This window comes from Saccostrea cucullata, unplaced genomic scaffold (assembly GCF_032062105.1).
Source record: "Saccostrea cucullata isolate Sc308-1 unplaced genomic scaffold, CSIRO_AGI_Scuc_v1 ctg97, whole genome shotgun sequence".
Taxonomy (NCBI): domain Eukaryota; kingdom Metazoa; phylum Mollusca; class Bivalvia; order Ostreida; family Ostreidae; genus Saccostrea; species Saccostrea cuccullata.
The window spans coordinates 244427-271874 of NW_026928978.1; the positions used below are offsets into that span (position 1 = coordinate 244427).

A 27448-nucleotide genomic window follows, 5' to 3' on the forward strand; every position below is an offset into this window, starting at 1 on the left:
ATGCTCAGAGAGAGACAGTCTTATGTTGTTCTGTCTGTGAATAAATCTTTACACTGTGTTCAATTAAAAAATCAAAAAAGTCAGTACCATTGCATTCATTGCAATAGTGTGATGACTATATATGCCTTTTTTAAAGAAGGGGTATGTTAAAAACCATTTCAAAGTTATTGCTTTGTTTCTAAACTGCATTCAGAGCTGTAGGAAGCAAAAATAAAAGGGGATGGGTCTGCTTTCTCCATACCACATTTATATATAGTATACTATAGAAAAAATTGATACTTTATGCTTGTGCCAAGTCTAATGACTTAAAGAATATCTTGCTTGTCAAGGAATTTTTGCATTTGCATTTTTTTTGCTTGTCAAGGAATTTTTGCATTTTCAGGTCTAGCATTACAGCTTCTGAGAGCTTCTACATATTAAATATGTTTTGTTGTTTTCATTTTCCTGTTAATTTTTCATTTGAAAGCATCTGTCCACTGATTTGTTGTTTTAAAAAATACCCCGGGCCCCATTAAAATTTCATCAATTATAATATTTAATTTTTAACAGTTACTGCATTACAGTTCTGTGAACCAAAAAAGCCTTCACGATCTCTATAAGCAGATACTGTAGATTGGCAAATAATCACTTGCAATTCATCATTTTTCATATTAAACCCATCGTGAATGCTATCATTGGTACTTAAAAACGTGTAAATTAATGCTTGTGTGTAATTTAAATTAATTTCTTGCAGCGTGAAATTAAAACCACTGCGATAAGTACTTTTAGAGAGATCTTGAAATTTTAACACTGTGGAATTAAAACTACTTACAGTATATAATCTGCATGTCTAAAAAAAATTTCTCAACTTCCAAAGGCGGAAACAATTTAAAGTAAAGAATTGGGCCCATGGTACATTTAAATTTCTGTGTATTTTTGCCAGAATATTAATGTGTCCATCCCCCCCTAATATTTCAATGATTATAATAAATTAAAATCAGACATCGAAAATATTGGGAATGTTGAATTTCATGAAAATTCATCGTCATCAACCAGTATTACCCTTCCAACAATTACTGTTAGTAATATTAGGCCAAAAAGACCCTCTTCAGATTATATTTGTCAATGAGAAAAAACGAACAAAATCTGTCTAAAATTTCTTTAGGTTGCTTTAATAGTGGTCAACAAACAATGGCGCAGACAACAAGTTTTAACAGACAATAGAATAAATGTAATTCGAGAAAGAAAAAAACAAAAAAATTCTGCAAAAAAAGAAATGTCAACTTAAATTCTATAAGGTTAAATAAAAAAAGATAATCCTCAAAAAAAAATTCTTTGATCGAGCTCAGTTTTCACAATGTCGGAATAAGTAATGGTGGGTTTTGTAATAAGTCAGACCATGACTGAAAAAAGTAAATAATAAAAATGCAATACAAAATGAAAGAGAAACCCAGACGCCTTTTCCAAAGTATAAGTACATGCAACAATGTATATATTTACATATATCATATAGGTTATGGTTTTATCATGACGTGGATTAGCATCAGAAGAAATGTATACATAAAACCTCTCATATATAAATAATTTACATACATCAAGAATTGTTACTTTCTCACAAAAAAAATAATTCAGCAGTGTGTAGAATTACAAAGTTACACATACAAGATTTGCTTATCAATAAAGCAGTAGCATTTTTTTTTTAACAGTGAAAAATGCATATGTGATATTTGACCCCCCAAAATGGCTTTGATCAGACACATGGACCTATTTTCTTGTTAAATCCTTACATGCATTTTCTTTCTACCTTGGTCAGAAAATAGTAAAACATTTAGATCGAATTTGTGCAGATCAATATCTTACAAAAATGATTTCATTCATCAGGGTACCTTGTAAACACCTATGAAAAATTGGATATATTACTTGAGCTCTTTGTTACAATAAATGCATTTCTACACTATATTACTCAACATTGCTGCCAAAATTATATAAAAACTCTTAAATTCACCTCCCTTGTAAAAGAAGCAAATGCCTTTTTTCCAAGATTCTGAATTTGTACTATAGCATTGAAGCACGGGATATAGACAGAAATCGGTCACAATTCCAATTCAGCACATGACAGTCTTAAGAAATTTACTTTTTTTCCTTATCAACTCTCTTTGAAAAGACTGAATGTGATTGAGTGAGAGGCCTATTTTTGTTCTCTGATGGCATGTGATAGACTTAATAGACTCGCACAATCATGTAATACTAGTGAAACTCATTCATGAATATTGCAATTATCCTCAGGCAGAAAATTGATTTGTGGACTACCTTCTAAATGAATGTTTCATCTAAAAAAGAGACAGGGCTGCCATTAATCCATTGAATTTTTCATGACGTAATTTACGATCTGATAGTGGTAATTTTGGCTTATTTATAGCTTTACAAAAAAGGATGAAAAATTTATTTTATTTTTTCCTTAATGAAAATTTCTTAAAAATATTATCAAGTCAAAATTATAGCATCTTTGTAAGTGAAAATTATAAAGATAAAAAAATATGGAATTGCACTTAATAATGAAAAAAAATGTCAAATAGATTTTGTCTATCTAGCACTGTTACAAAAAACATCTGAATATAATATCTATGGCACAGTCTATCTTTTCTGCTTCATGAAAGATGAATTTTTTAAACTGATATATTTTAACTAATATATTTTAAGAGGTTCGAACTAAAAGTTGAACACAAGAAGTGCATAGGAAAATGGAAGTCTTGAGCATTTTAAAATGATGAGCCAAATTTCAGATTATAGGTTGACTCATTTTTGCCTTCTAGCTATACTTATGCAGAAATTGTCCTGGCATATAATGAAAAATATTCCCATCTCTAAATCGGAGGATAATAACACGCTTTCTCATCTTGTACTCGGTTCAGACTAATGACATGAAATAACCTCTGATCAGGGCTTCCATATTTCACACTAAACTAATCGAGTGAGAATATTTGGAAAGTTTCAATCAAGGGTGGGTATTATTTTTTTCCTGTCAATTGTATGTTCTGAATTTAAATGATACGTTTCTTTCTGAATAAATAAAAGAGACATTACATTAAACATCCATGGACAACCATACCTAATAAACTGGTTAATAGTATCAAGTATCATACATTAATGTACAATCACATTCTAGAAACAATTGCTTTTTAAAATGTGAAAAAACATACATGTACATATAAATATAAAACAGATTAAATGTTAAATATGCTGCACATATATATTACATCTGATTTGTTATAATGCACAACATTCTTTATTATACTGTAAAAAAAAAACTTATCATGCTACATGTATATTTTTCATTTAAAGTGTTTGCGTTACACATTTACAGAAAAAAAAACATATTCTGCATGATTAGTCACAGCAAATAATTTTTCAAAAGAGATTTAAAATAAAAAAAAATCTTGTATTTAGCAAGAAAACTTACAACTGATACCATGCAAAGAATTAACTGGGTCGGTTTTAAAAGGGGAAAAGTTTTCAAGGGGTACAATGCTTCCCCAATTACATTTTATATCCAAGGATTTTTTTTTTTTTTCAACTTTTTAAAAAACTTTTCAAAGGAGAGTACCTTAGAAAGTAATTCTGAAATGTACAAGGTATTTACAAATTCAGCACAGTGGGAAAATGGTTTACAAATATGGTTATCCAATATTCAAGAAATGGTGAGAAATTTAATCTCCCAACAGCTTCATTGACAAAATAAATATATTTTCAAAAAAAATTTTTTTTTTGAGAAAATTAATTTCAGGTATTGTGATATATATATATATATATAAACATACCTAGAATTCATCCATTCATTTTTCTCTAAACATACAAACATATATTAAACAGCAAGTCCATAAGTCTAAACTCTAGTAATACAACAGCAATGTGCATGTTTACATACAACTAGAAACATTTATACTCATACAAACATAACTAGCCAATGCCTACTGGACATTTCAGCTCATTCAGATTTGATTGCATATGCATGTAAATAACAAAAATCTCATATGAACACGTCATGACTGACTTTCTTAGATGAACTTTTTTGTATGAATTTTTTTCACCCCCATGCAACACTTCATAATACATGTATTGGAAAATCCGATTTTCAAACATGGGAGGCTTTTTATATAAATGTCCAACACACATAACATCATACAAGGAATCCTTTTAATGTAAAAAAAAAAAAAAAGTTCTAGTGAGCTATAATGCGGAATTTTCGGTACGAGCAAAATCGGTAAAGAAAGGATTGACGTAAGTAAAGTCTCGGAATGCATTTTCGTCTATGTTCATGATAACAACACTGTCTGTCGGTGTGTTTTTCAGTTTCGCAGCAGTGAACATCTTGTCAAAATTTTCAGCCTTTCGTGGGTTATTCTGTAAAAAGCAAATTAAAAGAAACAAATACTTAAAATAAACAAGGAAAACACAAAGAAAAAATTAGAAGACAACAAATCAAAACACTACACAGCAAATTATCTATAACTTTATGCATCTAAGACTTAGATCAAATTTATTCTTGCAGAACTTAAAGACTGACTTGAACTCAAAGGAGCCTCTAACCCCCCTCCACCTTTAATCCCCCCTTTTTAAAGGAGGAGTTGCCATTTAACTTACTGCAAATCTATTTTAAGGACTGAATTAAGACATACAGTTTGTTGAAAGAATACATTTTTTCATTTTCATAAAGTTAATTTTTTTTCCATTATTATTTTGTTTGTTTTTGATTACCCTGGGTAGTAAATATGTGACTTCATTTATTTCTGTATCATATCTAAGTGTAAAGAAATATACCTGTATTAAATCAAAAAGACTAATAGATTCCTCTTAGGCAAAGTTATATTGTGTCGAGTCTGTAGTGCTTGAGAACCTTACAATGTTCAAATGACCAGAAGAATAAAGACAAGCATGGCTGAATTCTCACAAGCCTACTCTTGTCTGCTGAAGGAGAATCATATTGATACATTTTTATCTAAGTACACAATTCCTGCCCAATTATATCAATAGGTCTAAGCTGTCAAGTACATCCTTGTGATTCAATAGAACACATTCTGCAATTGTTGCCCTTACCAAGGTCAAAAGCAGAACCTGTGAACCTTTGTGAAAACTAGTTGTATGGCTAAAATGCCCCCACCAACATTCAAAAAGTCAAAAGATGTGAAAATTATGAGTGGTGAATTGAAAACCATGATATGTTGGTCGTATTTTTGTGAAGTAAGAAAATGGTGTCTGAACAAGAAACTTTTTTAAATCATATAGGTCGGAACTCTGGTGAAATTTGGTTCATTAATTTGTATGATACTTAAACTTGGTGTGTATTCATATGCTTACACACACTAAAAATCAGTTCATCACCACAAACGCAGCCAAAAAAATTCTGAAAAACCAGTAAATAATTAGAAATTTTTAAAGTCTAAGGGTAGTAACTTTCAATCAGCATGAAATGAAAAGTTGATCTCAAATTTATCCATATAAAGAGCCAAATAAAAAGAAAAGATACTGATAAAAAATAATTTTCTAACACCACAGCAAAAATAAAAATCCAGAAAATGGTGAATAATTAGAAGTTTTCTTTTAAAAAGTTGAAAGGCAGTATAAATTTTAATATTGAAACTTGATCTCCAAGTTATCTGTATATAAAGAGACAAATCAAAAAGAAAAAAAAAATACTTATCTACCAGCACAGCAAAAAAAACAAAATTTTTAAAAAATAAAATGAATAATTAAATATTTTTAAAGTCTAAGGCCAATAACTTTCATGAAAATGTGCCAATCAACATGAAACTTACACTTGATCTTTCAGTCATCTATATATAAAAGACATACTAAAAATTTAGCTCATTTATATCTACAAGCACAATCAAACAAAGAAAGAAATTAAAAAAAAAAAAATTAAATTAGAAATTTTTAAAGTCTATGGGGAAAAGTTTAAACAAGAGGCCCATGGGCCACATCGCTCACCTGAGCACTAAGGGTAGGAAAAAGTAGAAAATGGCTTTTTATTGTAAAGTTTAAATCCAAAAGTAGTCCCACGACCAATCATGGATTTGCTTTTTTTTTTAGAAAAAGATATTTAAAAAATTTCCTATATATGTCTTTAAAAACTTTGGTCGTCAATTTTGGCCCCGCCCTACCCCTGGGGGTCATGATTTGAACAAACTTGAATCTACACTACTTGAGCATGCTTCCATATAAATATGATGAATTATGGCTTTGTCATTCTTGAGAAGAAGATTTTTAAAGAATTTTCCTATATATTTCTATGTAAAACTTAGGTCGGCCATTTTGGCCCCGCCCTACCCCTGGGGGTTATGATTTGAACAAACTTAAATATACACTATCTGAGCATGCTTCCATATAAATATGATGAATTATGGCTTTGTCATTCTTGAGAATAAGATTTTTAAAGAATTTTCCTATATATTTCTATGTAAAATAGGTCGGCCATTTTGGCCTCGCCCTACCCCCGGGGGTCATGATTTGAACAAACTTGAATCTACACTACCTGAGCATGCTTCCATATAAATATGATGAATTATGGCTTTGTCATTCTTGAGAAGAAGATTTTTAAAGGATTTTCCTATATATTTCTATGTAAAACTTAGGTCGGCCATTTTGACCCCGCCCTACCCCTGGGGGTCATGATTTGAACAAACTTGAATCTACACTACCTGAGCATGCTTCCATATAAATATGATGAATTATGGCTTTGTCATTCTTGAGAAGAAGATTTTTAAAGAATTTTCCTATATATTTCTATGTAAAACTTAGGTCGACCATTTTGGTCCCGCCCTACCCCCGGGGGTTATGATTTGAACAAACTTGAATCTACACTACCTGAGGATGTTTCCCCATAAGTTTCATCTTTCCTGGCACAGTGGTTCTTGAGAAGAAGATTTTTAAAATATTCCACCAAATTTTCATAAATTCCCAATTATCTCCCCTTGAATGAAGACATGGCCCTTGATTTGAACAAACTTCAATCCCCTTCACCCAAGGATACTTTGTGGCAAGTTTGGTTGAAATTGGCCCAGCGGTTCTTGAGAAGAAGTCGAAAATGTGAAAAGTTTACAGACAGACGGACAGACGGACAGCTAGACAGACGGACGCTGGACAAAATGTGATCAGAAAAGCTCACTTGAGCTTTCAGCTCAGGTGAGCTAAAAATGGGTCACACAACATATAACTTCAACTTGATCTGCAAGTTATCAATACAAAGAGATATACTGAATGCTCATTATCTACAAGCATAGGAAAAAACTATATGATAAAAAGATAACATAGCGAAAGAACTGGGTTACACTTTGTATGTGCCCTGATCATCTCAAAACATGGTGGGGACAAAAAAAGTTTCTACCCAAAGCTTAGTGAAATATGGGATCTCTAGGTTTGTGAATGTACAGTTTGCTGTAAACAACAGTCAAGTAGCTACCACAATCTTTTTTCGTGTGTAGCTAAAGTTTTCCTAACTTAAGCCATTATTAAACATCAATGATGTGAAAATCTACAATTGACCCGTTTAGAGAAAAGTGTGAAATGTACAGGTGAAGACTGTGAGGATATCCCTAGATATCATAGTAAATTGTGATGACAACTAACATGTAGATATCTGCACAAAGATATCTGTTAACCATTTACTTACATTAATCCGAATTTTTGCCTTAGTAATGATACAGAATCTGAATAAAATAGCTGTTTAAAATATTACATGCATACAGTCACATAAAATGAAACAAAAAGAAACCCCCTCCAGAAATATGAGATTTCCAAATAATTTATCTCTTGAACACAGCAGCTTCCCAACACCTGCCATTATTACAAAACTCTTTCAGAAAAAAAAATAAATTCTGCAAATAAATGAATTCAAAACATAAACTTGGCATCTTAATTTAAAAAAAAATTTCATTTTAATTCACTTATTCAATTTCCCTTTTTAATCTACCGTATATATTCGCCTATAAGTCGGTCCGCCTATAAGTCGGTTGTATTTAATAAGCTTGCATATCAGATGGACTGCATGACCTCATATAAAACCATACTTTTAATAGCTCGCCTATAAGTCGGACAAAGAGTTTTAGACCAGAGATTAACTCCCAAAAAACCGACTTATAGGTGAGTATATACGGTACTCTCAATATTATCTGAAAATTATTTTCAATATTGAGATACATTGGTAAAAACTCACACAAGGTTATGTTAACCAGTGTTGAATACTATATTCCTGATTATTTGATTCTCTTATATTTTTTCACCTTTCTCCTCAAATGGACAGATTTAAATCTTGCATTCATGACTTTTGAAATAATCAAGGTATTCTTTATCATGTAGCAGTAATTCAGCATAACCCTTTTTTCACTTCTACAAACACATAATCATTTGTGACAAAGATAAACAAATGTAAATAGGTAATCAAAGATTACAAAGCCTGCCTCAACTAAAGCTATCTCTAAGTTTAAAAGTTTCAAACCAAATGAATGTTCTGTTAGTGTGTATCCCTTGATGCAACATCTATGCAACTTTGGTTTTGATAGAATTTATAGTGACAGTCAAACCTCCTTATCTCAAACTCTACAACTCCATATCTCAAACTCCACAAGGGAAAACTTTGAGATTTCTGAGGATTCAAGATATCTGGGGTTCAATACTTAGAGGAGAAGTGCTAAGGACTTCAAAATCACTTCAACATACCCATTGTACACTAGATATTAGTGATAAATTTATCGTAGCTCAACTGTACTTTGGAATGGACCTTCTCCAAAAACTTCTCATAATTCAATGACTATGTCCAATCATAGGGCTTAAAGTTACTTTGGAATAGATCTGCTTCAACAACTTCCACTTATTCAATCATCCAGAAAATGTAGGTCAGATCCAACTTCAGAACAAGTTTGAAACTGTGCATCCCTTGCTGCATTATTCATGCAAGTTTGGTCAATATAGGCCCAAGAGTTACTTGGAAAAAAGAACTGGCTGCTCCAGAAACATTAACCTGGTCACTCTCATGGAATATATTGGCTGAAAATGCCATAGAATCTGAAAACTGACTTTGTAATGAAACATTAGATGCAGTTGATGCAATTCCATAAAGGGAAGAAATACTTTTGAAAAAATTACCCCCGACTTTAACCTCGGATGTCAATATCAAGGACACAGAACCTCCTCGCTCCCAAATATTAGAACTTGGTTGAAGAATGCTATTACATCAGTCAAGATTTCACCCAGTAAGAAATAACATGCTATTTCTGTCTATAACTTTTATATGTTGTAGTACAATATTTTGCAGTACATATCGCGAGATAGTCATTGGCTCTTTATTAGCGACACATCATTTTCATGAATTGTGGTTATTCTTCTATATAATCTTAAGGAATACTATTTCATATCCCGAATAAAAAGTGATTTACAGTACTCTTTTATCCCCCACACCCCCCATTATTGTTCTTGACATTTATGTTTATCTGAAAGTCTTTGCCTCATAAATCTACCCTCTGGCTAATGTGAGATTGGTTTAAAATTTCTCTAACTTGTGGTCATTAAAACAACAATAATGCATCACAATCAACAATGACAAATCACTAATGCTTGTCTCCCACCCCAAGTCATCTGTAGCTTTTCCAACCGAAAACAGAGAATATAAAATATTAGAAGGCAATTTCATCATGAAAAGATAAAATTCATATCAGTATTTTCAAGGATTAACGCAAAAGAAATTCAGTAGTGCAATGGCTGCAATGACATTAACCAAAGTTGTTTGTAGCATTTCCAACCCAAAACAGAGAATTAAATATCAGGGAAGGCAAACTGATCATGAAAAGATAAATTTATATCAGTATTTTCAAGGATTTGCAAATGGGAAATTCAGTGGTGCAATGGTTGCAACAATAATAACCCAAGTTATCTGTAGCATTTTCAACCAAAGCAAAAAATAAAATATTAGGAAAGATTTGCAGGCAATTTCATTGTGAAAAGATAAATTTATATATTGTTTTCCGAGGATTTACACAAATGAAAATCGGTGATGCAATGATAACCACAAAGCCTCACTGAAACACTGATCTATATATGTCTCTCTTCATTTAGCGCAGCATGGGAAAAAATTCCAGTTTTCCTCCTTAAAACAACACACCTCGTAAAAAATACTCGACACATCACAAAAATAAATATCCCCAGGCTATGGATTTATTTCATTAATAAAAAAAATTCTGTAGGGGATCTGCTCATAAATAAATGTGATTAGTATATTGTGTTAATTTGATTCATTGATTTGGATGTGTTCATGGCCACTGAGGAACCTTATTTTCTTCCAAACCCCTGACAGATTGCAATAAAGCTGTCCATTCTACCTCTCAATTCAATAAATGATAAAGCGTTGATATAAAACATCATTACCCTGAACCATGCTGCCTGTTAGTTAAGCTTGGTGTAAATAAATGTATATATATGGATATATTTTTGGGTTAAGAATTACCCATATATATAGAAAAAGAGCATTATAAGTACCTGTTTTGGCTTTAAGAAGGAAAAAGAAGGAAAAGGAAAGTGATGAGAGGAAAAAAAGCAAAATTTATGAATTTTCCAATAAGAAAAATGTATATACAGTATACAGGGAAATAATTGCTCCATTTCATTTTTGCCCCTTTTATCCTACTCACAGATGTACGGAAGCCCATTTAGGAGCTATCAAAAAATATTTTTGAATTCGTTATAACGATTTTTAGAATTTGTTATAACGAATTTAATTTGTTATAACAGATTCATTGAATTTGTTATAACGAATTTAATTTGTTATTACAGATTTGTTGAATTCTTTATAAAGAATTTAATCTGTTATTACAGATTTGTTGAATTCGTTATAACCATGCAAATTCTTGAATTGGTTATAAAGAATTTAATCTGTTAATAAATCTGTTATAACCAAATTCTTGAATAGGTTATAACGAATTCAACAAATCTGTAATAACAGTGAGATTAAATTCGTTATAACGAATTCTAATAAATCTTTTATAACAGATTGAATTCGTTATAACGAATTCTAAAAATCGTTATAACAAATTCAAAAATATTTTTTGATAGGTCCTAAATGGGCTTCCGTACAGATAGGGAAATTTAAAATGGAGCAAATTCAAAGAACACAGCAACATTTCTTAAACAGAATTGTGCCTGATGAATTTTAAATGGGAAAAAATCATTTGCAAGGGAGAAATGGCGAAATTAACATGGGGCAAAAATAATCCTGTATAAAGTATAAGAATGCCTTTAATTATTTCATGCTTGAAACATACAAGGAAAAGCATAGTGAAGAAATAATTTGTAGGTTTAACAAGGAAAGACAGAAATTGTGTAGGTAAATATTGAAAAGAAATTCTTCAAAAGGGTATACTTTTAGGAGTTCCAATATTTACAAATGTCAGCGAGAACTTTCAAAGGATTTCAAACACAAGTGTATGTTCATATTGGATAAGACATTTTTTTAAAACCTTAAGAATTCAACAATAAATTATCAAAATTATACATTCGATTTATGATGTGCAATAATTTATTATAAAGAGTGAGCCTTGTAGTACAAGACAATCAAGTTTTCACTCAATGAACAAGTGGGCTATATGTAATTACCTCAAATAAATAATGGCAATGGAAGATTCCTAAGGATTTGATTTTTTTTAGTGGAAAAAAAAGCAGTATTTGTAGGAAGAGTCATAATACATTAGAGAACAAAGATTACATTCAATACACAAATAATACCCCCTTCCCATTTTTAATCTAACTAAATGACACAGAAAAAGAAGCTATTTTTTTAGTGTCTTATTACAATTTAATAATGACAATATAGTGCAAAAAAGATAATCCAGAGTTTAAAAATTTTTTCAAACAGATGATTTTTTTTAATATATGAACACCATTGTTTAAACAATACCAAAGTCTACCTCTTTTGTAATAAGAATCAATTGCTGGAAATCTTGATTTTAAAACAAGAGGAAATAAGGCCGCAAAGCTCACTTTCCCCTTGCTGAAATGGGAATGCTAAGTTACGCTAGTGATATGATCTAGCTAAAATTTGAAATGCCAGTTCATATTGAATAAAAAAATTATTTATAAGCTACTCTTGAACGAGGCCTTACACCTCATTTCCATATATAATCTTAAATGTTTAAACCCACATATCACACAAATATAGCCCAGTGGCTCTTGAGAAATTGTTGATAATTTGAAAGGTTATTCCCTCAAGTCTTTGGCCAAGGTGAGCTAAAAAGTTCATCTCCATTATAAAGATATGTCAGACGTGAAAATTGATTTTAAGTATATGTGTTTAGACTTACAAAAAGTAATGCATTTATTGATAGGGTAACAGATTTTTGCCTGCTCACCGATTTCTGCTCAGTTTTTTTGCAAGATCCGTAAAAAAAAAGAAATCCTAATATTTACATTGACAACGGCAACATGCATGACATCTGGACTTCCTGTCACAACAATAATTACATTACAGCTGTTACAATAACGGATTTATCCACCCATCACAATATAAACACGACTGTTACAGGGGTCAAGGGAAGACAACACAGGAAGACGTAACGGAGAAAGGCCCCGGAGAAAACAAAGCATGCCAGAATAGACACTTACAATCTTTGGTTTATAGGGGGGCTGAACCTCCCGCAGTTCTATCTTTTCCCAGTTGATTCTCTTGAAGAAGGCATGATCTTTGATATCTCTCTCTGCATTAGGTCCACATCCTAACCTCTTAGTTGGATTTTTTGTTAAGAGCTAAATAGAAAAATATGCCATGTAAATGTAGAATACTTTACATGTATATTAAATCAACCACTTGGGGCATCTTCTAATTTTTGTACTTGATTATTTAAAAATGTATGCTAGCCATTAGTGCTGTGCGATATTACCGGTTAACCGGTGTATCCCGATTTTGTTCTTCACAATACGTATCGCGGTATTATTTTGTGAATACCGGTTCGGGTTCGATATCCTATAAATTGTTACAAAAAGAGTTATTTGCCCCTTTCAAGGTAAAATATGGCGGCAAGCAACGTGAAGTTTGATCGGAAACCAGAGACATGTCTATCAGAAATGAAAAGACGACAACTGTTACATGAAAGCCCTTCATGTTAAAGCAGAATCTGAATATTACATTTTGATTCTTAAAGTTGTGCCACAAAAACTTAGCTTGCTACTTGCGTACACACAACGCGATCAGGCAGTTGTAATATCAACTCGAGAATACATGGAATTTGAGTTTTTGTTTTCTTTTAACATTGATGAAAAGCAAAATTTATTAAAAATTTTATATTGTGATATATTGCAATACAAAATATAATATTGCAATATATCGCGATACGATTTTTCAGCCGCGATACCCAGCTCTACTAGCCATTACAAACTTGCTTGTTAGCCATCATTCTCTTTGCAAAATGAATATACCCATGTCAATCATCACCCCCTATAAAAGTGTTCTTGTTGCAATTGTCTTCAGAAGATAACCATATCCTACATGAGTTAAACTTTACAAAGTTATGATATTATGGGTATGTTCTTACTGCTTTACACAGGGACACAGCTTCTTTAGACATAGACTTGGGGTAGGAGACGTTGTGATCTGTTATGGAAGCAAACAATTCCTCTTCATCTTCTCCATCAAATGGTGGCTACAACATAAATAATCCATAAGGTTAAAATAAGATCAACTTTTGGCCTAGCTACCTTCTCTATATTAATGCACATTGGATATTTCATGAAATATTTAAATACACTCATTTTATCTTCCTTATTTTTTTTTATATTGATAAACACCGCTCTAAGTAGAAACAACATGACTGCCTTATATTATGTTCTTGATGTCCTATCCTAGTATCCTATAATTGTGTGACCCTAACAATATCTAAAATACATACACTCAATGGTTCTAAAAGCCATCATCTTTATTGCTTCACAGTAACTCTGTATACTAGACAAACTTTATATTTTCCAAATTGTATACAAAATACAAAGCATAATCTACAATTTTTCTAAGTGCTACCTTGTGACAACTAGGAACGGGGAACGGTCATCCTTCTACAGACTGGTACAAAAACAATAAAATAAATCCTAATTGTACCAGTATTTATACATGTCATCCGATCACCTACATCCATTAAACCAGTGTATTCAAACAAGAATCAAATAACAAATTAACAGTTCACCATTGAGTAAGTTATCAATTTATAATCAAAGAAACTTTTCTCACTTAAAGTGCTTCAAACTTTAAACATTTTTGCCTTGAAGGTATTGAAATATACTAAAATTTTATTGTTATAGACAATGAAAAAAAACTGAATTTCCTGCCAAAATGACTGTCTTCTTCTACACAAACTTTTCACTCCTTTTGATGAATGGAAGAGCTTGCAATTCAGTTTGGCCTAAGACATTGTAGTTACAAGAGTACAAGTATTTGTCAATACTGTATACAAAGGTTTTTCCTTTTTTTTTTTTTTGCCCCATCAACCCTCGTCTCAAGAAGATGAATTTAATTCTAAGTTAAGACTGAGCAAATTAAAAGATAGCAATATATCTTGAACACAACTGTATCTATAGGCAAAATAAAACTGGGAAAATTGTTTTCAAATGAGAAAGGGTGAGAATAAGAAGATGGGGTCCAAATAAGCCAGTTTACAGTAGTATGTGAAAACCATACCTGTCCTGCCAACATTTCATACAGAAGCACTCCATAGGCCCACCAATCCACTGACTTCCCATATGGCTGATACAGCACAATCTGGAAAAAAAATCGCAAATACAAATTTATGTTTTAATCAGTAAGGAGAAAATACATGAAAGGTTTACTGAAACACTATTTGAGGTCTTACATGATTATAATGCACATACTAAAATGTTAGTTATATTTTGACGATTAATAGTTTTCATACTTTGGCAATTACTGATTTTCGTACTTTGACGATTAAACTTTATACCAAGGAATTAATACACTTACAAAGCTATACCTCTGACAAAAATTTAAGTCACTGAAGAACTGACAAGGAATTTATTCAATTAGCACATGATAAGGATCAAGGAAAAAGATTTGGGTTATACGATGTATCCAACATTACGCTCATTTTGGTAAAAGCTTCCCACAAGGGGGTAAATGCTAGGATTTGTATATATATATAAATATATAAACCTTTTAAGACTTCAAATAACAGAAGAGGATTGTAACGTTAGAGAGGGTCATTTACTGAAGCAATTACAGCAATGTGTTTTATGATCCTCCTTTGTTGTGTAGGGGAATAACATAAATGTTCCATTTTTATAGCACTGTAGTCTGAAGACCACAAATATTTTATCTAGAACTTTCTGTTAGGACCCTGTGTTTGAGACTAAGCAGCAGAAAAGCTGGGTCACAGAGAAGTGGGACAATGGCCTGTATATAATTTGTTTGAAGGATGGTACCTCAGGGGCGATGTAGTCTGGAGTACCACAGAAAGTCCTGGTGGTTTTGTCATTGAAAATGCCTTCCTTACACATTCCAAAGTCGGCAATCTTTATATGGCCGTCCGAATCAAGCATCACATTGTCTAATTTAAGATCTCTGTAATACAAAAAATTCATTTTAAATCACCATTTTTGTTTAAATTTTTTTCCTTATTTTTTATTTTTTGATTTTCAATGATTCTAAATCAATTTTATTCCATTTAACTGTAGTCAAGTCTATATTAAGTAAATGAATATGTTCTGTGTGCAGTAACTTTATAAGAATTGTCAAGCAAATATACTTTCAGTTTGGGTGACTACTTATCATTAAGAAATCTGAAGAAAAAAATCCATCATATCAAACCTATATACTGTTCCTTGACTATGTAGATAGAACAATCCTATCGCTATTTCAGCTGCATAAAAGCTATAAAAAGAAGAAAGGAAATAATAAAACATAACCATAAAAATATAGACAAAGATCATTATCAAGAAAGACAATAAAAGGATTTCAAAGAGATATAATACTGAGGCACTTTCGGGGTAAAATCTATCTTACACAGCCACTGGTTCTTTAAATTTTCCTTCCTGCTGAATTCTGTACATGAGATCTCCACCATTGACATACTCCATGACAAAGTAGAGACGATCCTGTTAAAGTGATTGAGAACAACACTTAAGACTGCAAGAACAAGTACTGCTTACACAGCAAACAGCTTAATATTGTCCTTGTTGTTCAGGGTTGGTTATTTTTTTGCAATTCTTCAAGTCTGACACAAATTCAAAATGACAAAGGAAAAATTCTTTGGATGAAAACATACATGTTTTTTAACATATACATGTAAGTTCTTCTACAAAGAATTTCTAAAGAGAACCTATTAAGATTTTTTTCTTTCTAAAAGTGCAGACAAAAATGCAACATTACATCAAACATCAAAAGTACCAATATCCCTTACAGGGCAACTAAAAAAAGAACTGAATCTTGTGGAAATGTAAAAACGGGTTCCTGGTTTTTAGTCAAGAGCAGCTTAATATAAGACCACCCAAGGTTCAAGAATCAAATGTCAAGGTCAAAACTTCTCACTCAGGTGACCTTACACCAACAACTATGGTACAAAATAATGAAAAACTCTTGGAAACAATCACCTCTTTGCCAATAATCATCTGTGTATCAAATATTACCTACTGATGATTATCATGTCTTTTAGAGTTGTATATTTTTCATATTTTCCAAATTTGACACTTCAGTCATGATCTTGTCAGAATGACCTTGGACAATGATAAGGTCATGTTATATCCTATAACCATAATGGACTCTTGGGTCAAAAGCTATTTTTGTGCCAAATATGTTTCACACATTTTTTTTTTCTGCGAAACTATAGCTTTGAGCTTGTCTAGCTAGCCTATCAATTGAGAACTTTTGCTTACAAAGGAATTTGAAAAATTCTTTAACAAATCGTTAATTCCTGATGATTTTTTAATTTTCAAAATATCTATAGTGATGGCCAATACCCTGGTCAAGACAACAGGAGGGGGAATTAAAATCAATTCAATTTTAAATTTTTAACAAAAGGCCCATGGGCCACATCGCTCATCTGAGAAGCTTTGACCATGTGATTTTTAATCAGATTTCCCCCTTGTAATACCTATTATGACCCCATTTGTACCCCAAGGGTCTTAATTTAGACAATTCAAATTCCCTACTGTGGCCCCGCCTAACCCCTGGGGGTCATGATTTGAACAATTTAGAATCTACACTACCCAACGATGCTTCCACTTAAGTTTCAGCTTTTCTGGCCCAGTGGTTCTTGAAAAGAAGATTTTTCCTATATATTTCTATGTAAAACTTTGATTCCCCATTGTGGCCCCGCCCAACCCCCGGGGTCATGATTTGAACAATTTAGAATCTACACTACCCCAGGATGCTTCCATGTGAGTTTCAGCTATTCTGGCCCAGTGGTTCTTGAGAAGAAGATTTTTTTTAATGATTTTTCCTACATATTTCTAAGTAAAACTTTGATTCCCAATTGTGGCCCTGCCCAACCTCCAAGGGTCATGATTTGAATAATTTAGAATCTACACTACCCCAGGATGCTTCCATATAAGTTTCAGCTTTTCTTGCCCAGTGGTTCTTGAGAAGAAGATTTTGAAAGATTTTTCCTAAAAATTTTTATGTAAAACTTTGATTTCCCATTGTGGCCCTGCCAACCCCCGGGGGTCATGATTTGAACAATTTAGAATCTACACTACCCCAGGATGCTTCCACATAAGTTTCAGCTATTCTGGTCCAGTAGTTCTTGAGAAAAAGATTTTGAAAGATTTTTCCTATATATTTCTATGTAAAACTTTGATTCCCAATTGTGGCCCCGCCCAACACCCAGGGGTCATGATTTGAACAATTTAGAATCTACACTACCCAAGAATGCTTCCATAAAAGTTTCTGCTATTTTGGCCCAGTGGTTCTTGAGAAGATTTTGAAAGATTTTTCCTATATATTTTTATGTAAAACTTTGATTCCCTATTGCGACCCCGCCCAACGACAGACAAAATGTGATCAGAAAAGCTCTCTTGAGCCTTTGGATCAGGTGAGCTAAAAAGTCTTCTTTTCACATGGATGCTTCATACCCATAACGATGGAAGAAATTTATTACCTCAAATCATTAAACTTTTAACCCTACCCCTAACCATTCTCATCAATACTTGACTAAATTCATCTTCTTATCGCAGGCAGTCTGGATCAATTTAACATTTCCAAGACTGCAGACAAACATTGTAAACACCATGAATTAACAATGAACTTGCAGACGCTTCGGTCTAAGGACACTGACATTTTACAAATATCAGTGAACTAATTGTCTTAGTCTGGAAGTTCATCTCTACGAAGACCATTTCTGAGACCGATCCCTTACCATGGTTTGAAAGCATGAATGTAATTGGACAAGGAATGGTGGTTTGTTGGGGAGAGCTAGGACCCGTTTTTCGATCATCGTACACTCCACATCGTCATCCTGTATGATCACGTCTTTCTTTAAGATTTTAATGGCGTACAACTCTTCCGTTCCCTTCATCTCTGCTAGGACAACCTGATTTTTGGAAAGAAAAAAAATGATTACTGTAAAAATTTCCATTTTTTTATCCTTACGTATATCTGTCCCAATCAATTCCTAATACATTGCATAACACCTACGTAAAAAATATCTGAACACTGTTCAAATTGTTCCTATGTAATTAATATGTAAATTAATTTTTAATTTGCATACTATAATAATGACCATCCCTTGCACAATTGATTGATTACCATATATATATATATATGAAATCTAGTTCCATTACTTAAGTATTTTAACACAAATGGTGACTATTTACCCATAGCAAAACTTATTTAACTAAAACTTCAAGCTTTTTTTTTTAATGATCAAAAATCGAGATTAATATCACTCTGGTTAATTTCACATCAGTCATGGCCTTTTCAGAAACGCTGTGTTATCAAGACACACACTAGGAAATTGACCCTTTAAGATGTGCTCCCTTCCCACAACTGAAAGATCAATAAAGCCACATGTTGGTCACTGTGTTATTTTGTTTTCCTTGATCTCATCCATTGCAATATTAACAGCAATTTTATTCACCTTCTAATCCATCTTCCTTGCCTAATGACCCCAAAATGCTTTTAATATTTTGATAAATCAAATTGTTTCTCATTTCAATTTAATTCATTGCCGCAAAGAATAATTTTTTTTTGTACAAGCTGTAGGTACTTTTACACAAAGCATTGTTACAGTCTATACAATTATAGATTTTGATATGTATTAAATTAATCAATTTGAATGCACACAGCAGATGGTGCCATCATTTCTTTCTCTCTTAATTGATTCTGCACAAATAAGGTATAAAATGTAGTCGTGGTTTGATTTATTAGAATTTTCCCTGTAGCCCATCATGTGTCAATATACGTTAAATGCATGACTGCGTGGCGGGGTTAGTTCGGCACAACTAGAGAGCGTTACACAACCAAGTGAGAAGCACAATAAATGCAATCTAAAATTGATTCAATGGAACTAAAAATCATTATCATCCCAAAATGTGCGAAGTCACATTGTAAGCAGATGATTATTTACCACTGCTGGAGATGCTAGGAAATCCAGAGAAACTGATATACGAAATACACCGTTAGGATAATGATATTGGAAGTGTCTTGTATTTCACACACCAAAATAGCTGCATCAAACTATTCCGAGGATAGGAAAATTCAAAACCAGAATCTCATTTCCGATATTGAATAATATTTTACATATTTTGTTTCTTTTTTTTACTGAAGTGCATACTTATCTTCCCAAAATTACACCAGATTTTAAATGTCATAAATATTTTTCTACTGCTTACGAATATATTTCATAACAGATAATAATCCATTCCTAAGAATAACATACAATTACATAGTAGCATATTAAGAGAACTTATACAATGACAACTTTGCTTCTATTTAGGGATGACAAAACCATGTTCATTTCCAGCTTTACGTAGACAGAAATAAAGTGGGACAGCAATATGCTCATTATTTGATTACCACAATGCTGTGTTTGTATCACAGATGGACAGCTGTCAATTGTGTTCATAATCAGTGATTTTTATGATTTCAAATACTATCTACAGTAGCATTCACTTTCAGTTTCTGTGTTTATTTCCTCTATCAAGGGTCATCAGAAACAAATCTACACACTGTTAAGTTCTATAGTGGTAGACATTTACGAAAAAAGTGTGAAAATCAAAATGTTCACTTCCAGTCAATAAACTATTTTATGGCAGTTTCTTCTTTTTTATAAAGATAAATCATAAACATGTGTATCTGAAATCTTCAAACCCTTATATTCTATTGTGGCAGTCAAAAAATTGCCATTTAAAAAGAACCTGTGAAAAATCAAAGTTATATTTCTATTTAATTCATATCTGCCTCATGGTGGCTAAATATCCTGACCATTACAATTGATGTGAACACCTTATAAATTGAGTCATTACTCCTGTTTCATGAAAATTTCTCCTGAAGATGGAGGCCAATATTTTTCAGTTTTTTCTCCCAACATTTCAAATAGCTGGCACATCATTTAATTCAAAATGTCCAAGACTATGCTGAAAACACTGGGTGTTTCTATCCTATGCATTATTTGATCATGAACTGAGCTTGCTTTTAAATTTGTTAATTGCTGAATTGTACCCAAATCCATTATTTTTGGATACAAGAGGAGTGCCTAATCTAGTGTGTGATTAATGTCTGACACTAAGAAAAATTCACAATAAAATTTCTTTCTCTTCAGTAGATTCAGTTTTTATAACATTGATTTTCAAAAAAATAAAAGAGAAGTATATTATTAATCTTCTTTCCAGCTCCAAGCCCACATACGTATATGTGTGGAAAATGATATTGTTCTTGTAAGCTTATGTAAAACAATACATGTGAAAGAGAATAATCTGACCTAAAGAGCTATGTATAGTAAAACTTGGTTATAACGAAGTCACTAGGACCTATGAAATTACTTCACTATATCTGTTATTTGTTGAATCCGTGTAGGGAATTCATTAAATTTATATACTAGGGACACGAGTTAACTTCGCTATATCCATGAATTTGAGATATCTGTGTTTGTACAAAACAAGTTTTACTGTATACCTTTCCAAAACTGCCTTTTCCTAGAACTGTCAGGAAATTAAAGTCCGTTGCTCGAACTGTGTCCTGTTTGCTGCCAGTTCCCCGAGACACATCAATTGGTTGAGGTGGTGGTTTCTAATATGGAAAAGAAGTCATATGTATATTTGACGATAATTAAGACATATGGTTACAGTGACAAACTTATAATACCAAATTCATACAGTAAATTTTTTTTTATTCCATGGTTTAAAATGTGTTATTAACTTATCAGATACAATGAATTATGTTTATAATGAGTCAAAATTGTCCTCCCTGGCACTTTGTAAAATGCAAGTTTTACTTGCACAGATTTATAAATACTAATCATGACTTAAATTGACAAGACGCTTTATAAGTTTTTTTTTAATTAATTTACTCAGAGCCCACACGTTACAATTAGCATATGGCTGTTATGTAATATTAGCCTGATTTTGATTTCAACTAAGGAGAAAATTGGCACAAATTTTAGTATAACCACAAAAAAAAATTTGTAAATTCAATTTTCTTCACTTGTTCTGAAATATTGTTATAAGGCAATAAAATACATGTATATTTATGAAATGAGATATATTTTTGTCAATATTTTCATATATAAAGCTGTTATAACATACAGATTTGAAATCATCAAGAGATATGAAAAAAAGAATTTTTAGTCACAAGTAGAAACAGTGTACATTAGAAACATATATATTCAATATTGTGTCAACAGCTTTAAGGTTAGAGATACATGTACAGTGTACTATATACTATAAGTGTAAGTACTACAGGTTTTTATCTATACATGTGTACAACGGCAACTGGTTTTGTGTAATAACGTGTACCTGGAAAGCTGCAGGTAACTGAAAAGAAATTAGTTTCCAGACTTCACTACAAAATCCAAGGTCATTGCAACAGTAATAGTATATGGGTCATTTTCTATGAAAACCTTATTCTAATGAATAAGTAGAATTTTTAGCGAGGATTTAATTTTGACATTATTAGCGAGGGTGTCGAGATCGCTAAAATTGAATATCGCTAAAAATTAATTGCATTTTATTTGTAACAGTTTCTTTAATGTGCATTTTAAAATCGCTAAATTTGTGTCTCGCTAAAATTTCCACTTATACGGTAGGTACAAAGGTAGATTTTTGTTAAAACCACATTTTATTGTACTTGAACTATGGAGTTCTTGAACTTGTGATTTGAAAAAAAAAAGAACTTCAGTTTGGTTCCCTTGTATCTATTTAGCAGACTGAAATTACTTTTTTCACAGATTAAAATTTAAGTCACTAATATACAAAATCCAAATAACAAAATTTGCATATACATGTATGTTTTATGCAGGTTCTTATACAAATAAGCTTGGAAAAATCACATCTGCATTCTTTTTGGCAGCTTTTAATGTCTTTGGCATATGAGTAATTATAAGAAAGCACTTGCCATTTGTTGTGTGTGTTTGAGTCATTTTGACCTTATTTTCTTGAAAAATTGCAAATTTGCTAGATATTTTTTTTCCCAAAAGAACCTACCGGTAAAGTTTTCCTAAGGTCATTAATGGTGGCTATTGCATCATCGGTCACAGGGATGCCATAAAATTCTCCCTCCTCCTGGCTCAGGAGTTTGAACCAGCCGTCTTGGTTTTCCTTCAGAAGTTCTGAGATGCCGAAAGACAGTGAGCCCATGAAGTCATTCCTGGACGTTCTGTCCCAATCCCAGACCTCCACAGAAAGCCGCTTGGAATGGTCGTCAGGGGAAAGGTCACTGAAATTTGAGAGGTTTAAAGTCATACATATTCAATGATACCTCAGGAATGTATTATGCTTATTGTAAAAGAAATTATAAATTTTGATTCCATATCCTGTCCCATCACATATTTTCATAGGATCAAATTTTCAAGGTTTGAGGAAAAATATTCCTTATTTGTTTATGGGGACTATATAGATTTCAAGGCTGGAGAATATTCAGTGGTAATTCAAATAGAATTTTAAATTTCACAGTGGTCATAAATTTGTGGGTCTCTCCATCCCTTGAAAACTATGAAAATTAAACCCTAGGAAAATTAATGATTTCACAGTTTTTTTAAAGAACTATGCATTTGTTTGTGGCATATACCTTTGTAATGAATTAAAAAATTTCTCTGTATACAGTATCAAGTAATATTTAGAATTCACAATGTGTGAAATTTTGCCAACCATCTCTATTTTTAGTTTGTTACAAGTGGTTTTTCTTTTGAGATCAGCAAGTTTTCATATGCAACTATAATTATATCAGTTTGAAATGTTTTGTATGCATTGTACTCAAAAGCATTCTATACGAAAATTGTTTAATCATACCCATGTGTTCATTATCACAGCAATTACTGTGTTATTTTTCTATGTATCATAAAAATTGCCCTGATCAATGTGGTTAAATGCGAAAAAAAATATGCAAAGTTTTCTTAAGAATAAGTTCAAAGAACTGCGATACTTTATTTTTTTCATACTAACACATAATTTAATTATCATGTCTGTCAAGAATGCATTATCCAAGAGGTGCAGAAGAAACATGTTGCCTTGGAAAGGCTTTTGACAATCCATCCCATTATCTGTCTTGTATTTAACTCGTTCATTAACAACTCTCAAGTGCACTTCTCGTCTTGAAGGTTTCAAGGCTCTCATACACTTTGCATCACAACACTGCATCAAGTCCCCATCAAAGCATCTTCACAGGAAAAATGAAGGATTGATGATGCTTCTCGGAATTAAGGCTTAGGAATTAGGGCTTAATTCTTACAACTTTCCAGACTATATGAGAAGTCGGCCTCCCCCACCTTATAGCTTTGAAAATCAAGATAAATGCTTTATGGGAGAAAGAGCGTCTTATTAAAGAGTCTTTAGCCATTATCACGAAAACAAAAGAAATATGGAACCGTGGAAATGTCTCCTTTAATTGCATAAAATGTGACAAAGAAAAAGGAGCGTGGGTGTTGACTTCATAAACTTTCTGAGACAATAAATGGCAAGGGTATAATGGATTTAAGTGCAGAGAAAACTTAAACTTTGCTTTAATATTTGAATTTAAATAATTGAATTTAGGTCTTTTTCAACTAATTACGTGATTTAAATCAACTAGAATCGTATCAAAAAAGTGAAGAAAGTGAAAATGAAATTTGTTTAATATCCAATTTCTCAGTGGAAAATGAACAATTAACCATAATTTGGGTAGATTATCTTCACTTTAAGTAAAGTTAGACATTATCTTAGATGTTTCTTATATTTATTTTTATATTCAAACGATTTTATGAAGTTAAAATATGACATTATAATTATCATAAAGTAAACACCAAAATAACCGCCCCCTTTTTGCAATTTTCGAAGCGCCCGGGGCGGTTAATAGGGATTATACGGTACTGTTTATAAAACAGAGAAACCCAGCTAAAAATAGAATGATCAATGACCAATGGCTCGCACTGCCTGGTGCACGTATACTTACTTCCAAACAAACCTATCGCTGAAACAACAGATTACATTGCATCTTAGCCACTGGGCAAGATAGGATTTAGCATTTTACTCTGATAATAAAAAAAATCCTCTAACAATGCTGGGGGAAAATCCTGGAAAAGTTTGTCTTGCCATGCAAGTTGATCACCTCCTCTGATACTCAGTGACTGGCTTTTTTCCTGACCCCGACCATCAGTTAGTGTAAACTAGTCACCAAGATGGACGGTTTTGTGCCCGATTGCTCATCTAATACCCCTTCAGATTTGATTGAAGCATGTTTAATGTTGTGTGGGGTCACCATTCAGCCATTAATTATGATTTACCATTAAATCCTCTTTCTCACAGTGGAAATGAACTTACAATGTGAAAGTTTCGTTCCACACTGGATTTAAGGTGGCTTTGATGGTCTTGGTTTTCTTTTTCGTTTTGTTATTGTCATCTGGAATAAGTTTCACTTTAACATAGGGGTCTGCTAGTCCATTTGGATCCATGGGTATTAGGTTTTTTCCTTCTATAACTGAAAAAGAATTTTGAGGTTAATATTACGAAAGTTACATTGATCTTACTTGGCAAATTACATTGAGAACTTTCCAAGTATAATTCATCACTTGTGAATTTAGTCAAAAGTCAATATCCTTAATTTTGAAGAATTTGAGAACTGAAATAAATGGAAAAAAACTACTTTATAACCTTAGTATCTATTTACTTATTGAAATAACTGACTTGCTAAGACTAATGTAAACCAACTATTATTTGTATCACCTTTTCTTTACGATTTGTCAGTTAGCAATCATTCTGCGATGATTAATTTTCATGACTGAGGAAACATTCTCTATATACCAATATAAAGCAAAAAAAAGGGTTCACGGTGATATATATTTGTGACCTGAAGTAGGTCGCGAAACTCGGGATATATTTCTCGCACGCAAATAAAATTTGGTTTACAGTATATGAACTGCTGGCTAATAAATCTCTTTGTCTAGTCATGTTTGGAAATGTTGCAAAATTGAGCTTGTTGTTTTAGAATCATATAAGATTAGCTTATGGTTACTGTGCTCAAGTGAGCTGTGGAAATTTGAGCTGTATTAGTTTTGACTCTCATATGACTAGCTTGGTGGTAGATGTAATTTTGACCTTTTTTTGTACTTTGTACAACTAGCTTGGTGGTAGTTGACAATGTTTGAAATTCATTCATTTTGACTTAGTTCAAAAAACAGCTGGATGGTAGAAATGGTAATTTACACCTTTCATATATCTGACTTACTTTTTATAATTAGCTTAATGGTAATTTTGAGTTTATTTGACTTACTTTCTCATAATAACTCGTGGTGTACATTGTGGTGGTAATTTTGAGCTTATTTGATTCACTTTGTATAACTAGCTTGGTGAAAGTGGTGGTAATTTTTAGCTTATTTGACTTACTTTGTATAACTTGCTATTAGGAATTGGTGGTAATTTTGAGCTTGACTAATTTTGTATAACTAGCTTTGGTGGAAGTGGTGGTAATTTGAACCTTTGACTTACTTTGATTAACTAGCTTGGTGGAAGTAGTGGTAATTTTGAGCTTTATTTGACTTACTTTGTAAACTAATTTGGTAAGAGATATGGTAATTTTGAGCTTATTTGACTTACTTTGTATAACTAGCTTGGTGGAAGTGGTTGTAATTTGACATTTGATTACTTTGTATAACTAGCTTGGTGGAAGTGGTGGTAATTTTGACCTTTCTTTGACTTACTTTGTATAACTAGCTTGGTGGGAGTTGTGGTAATTTTGAGCTTATTTGACTTACTTTGCTTTGTATAACTAGCTTGGTGGAAGTGGTGGTAATTTTGACATTTGACTTACTTTGTATAACTAGCTTGGTGGAAGTGGTGGTAATTTGAGCTTATTTGACTTACTTTGTATAACTAGCTTGGTGGAAATGGTGGTAATTTTGAGCTTTGACTTACTTTGTATAACTAGCTTGGTGGAAGTGGTGGTAATTTTGAGCTTAATACGGCCTCTCCTCTCTGTGTGATCTATACCACAAAGTTTTGGAACATTCTTCTCACATTTCTTGTGTACATTCATGTCACATGCTGTATAAAAGAACAATTCATTTTCTTTAACAAATATGCATCACATCATCAGATAACAGGTGGTTTTGCTAGATAAATGTGTGTTGTTTTTTTAACATCAATTGGAACACTTTCTTTGAATACACAATTTTATTTCTTCAGTTAGAAAAATATTCAGATATATGTATGTGTTCCAATGAAAAATGAAAAAATAGGAAACCAAAATACAAAATCTGATAATTAATCATGATGGTCAAACTCAATCCAAAGATATATACACCTTGTCATTTGAGGACAACCTTCATCAATGCCTTGTGCCTTGCATATCAATAAGAAGCTAGTACTCTCAATACACAGACCTATCATTTTATGAATGAAGAGACATTTAGGTCAAAATTATGAATGGCATTTCCAGTAGAAGACTAATTATCAATTAGTCTCATAAACAGTTGGTGAAAATAGCACTTTACTGGCTCTCTCTTAGTCTATGTGAACCATCTAATAATGTCTAAATCATATTAGCAACCAAGGGAAATAGATAATTATGCTCTATTTTCAGTCCAAGAATCTTTATTAGCAATTTTTCATTGGAACAGCTGCACTAAAGCAAAGGTAATTCTTCATTCTGGATGCTGATAATGGACACTTGAAGCCAAACACAAGGTTTCTAGGTCAATTTGACAAATCTGTTATTATCCTGATCTATTTATCCTATACAACTTATAGAATATGATTGATGTGATAAATTTTGTTGCAATTTCTCATATCTAATTAAAAGCTTTCACTTAAAATC

General features: G+C 32.2%; 1 protein-coding gene across 4 annotated transcripts in view; it reads right to left on the bottom strand.

Moving 5' to 3' along the window:
- LOC134279499 (calcium-dependent protein kinase C-like) overlaps positions 1-27448 on the bottom strand; it is a 55794-nt gene that overhangs the window by 713 nt on the left and 27633 nt on the right. The window contains exons 5-17 of one of the 4 annotated variants that reach the window (XM_062761907.1): positions 26548-26676; positions 24958-25114; positions 22648-22879; positions 21961-21978; positions 21122-21235; positions 18366-18539; positions 16016-16107; positions 15821-15883; positions 15436-15574; positions 14681-14761; positions 13548-13655; positions 12622-12762; positions 1131-4380 (exon numbers count right to left, since the gene is read on the bottom strand). In XM_062761907.1, the coding sequence (XP_062617891.1) occupies positions 4207-4380; positions 12622-12762; positions 13548-13655; positions 14681-14761; positions 15436-15574; positions 15821-15883; positions 16016-16107; positions 18366-18539; positions 21122-21235; positions 21961-21978; positions 22648-22879; positions 24958-25114; positions 26548-26676 (1622 nt within the window). In that variant the 3' untranslated portion in view covers positions 1131-4206. Of the gene's footprint in view, positions 1-1130; positions 4381-12621; positions 12763-13547; positions 13656-14680; positions 14762-15435; positions 15575-15820; positions 15884-16015; positions 16108-18365; positions 18540-21121; positions 21236-21960; positions 21979-22647; positions 22880-24957; positions 25115-26547; positions 26677-27448 lie in introns of those variants that run through there. The other 3 variants (XM_062761909.1, XM_062761908.1, XM_062761910.1) reach the window with 3 other exon arrangements.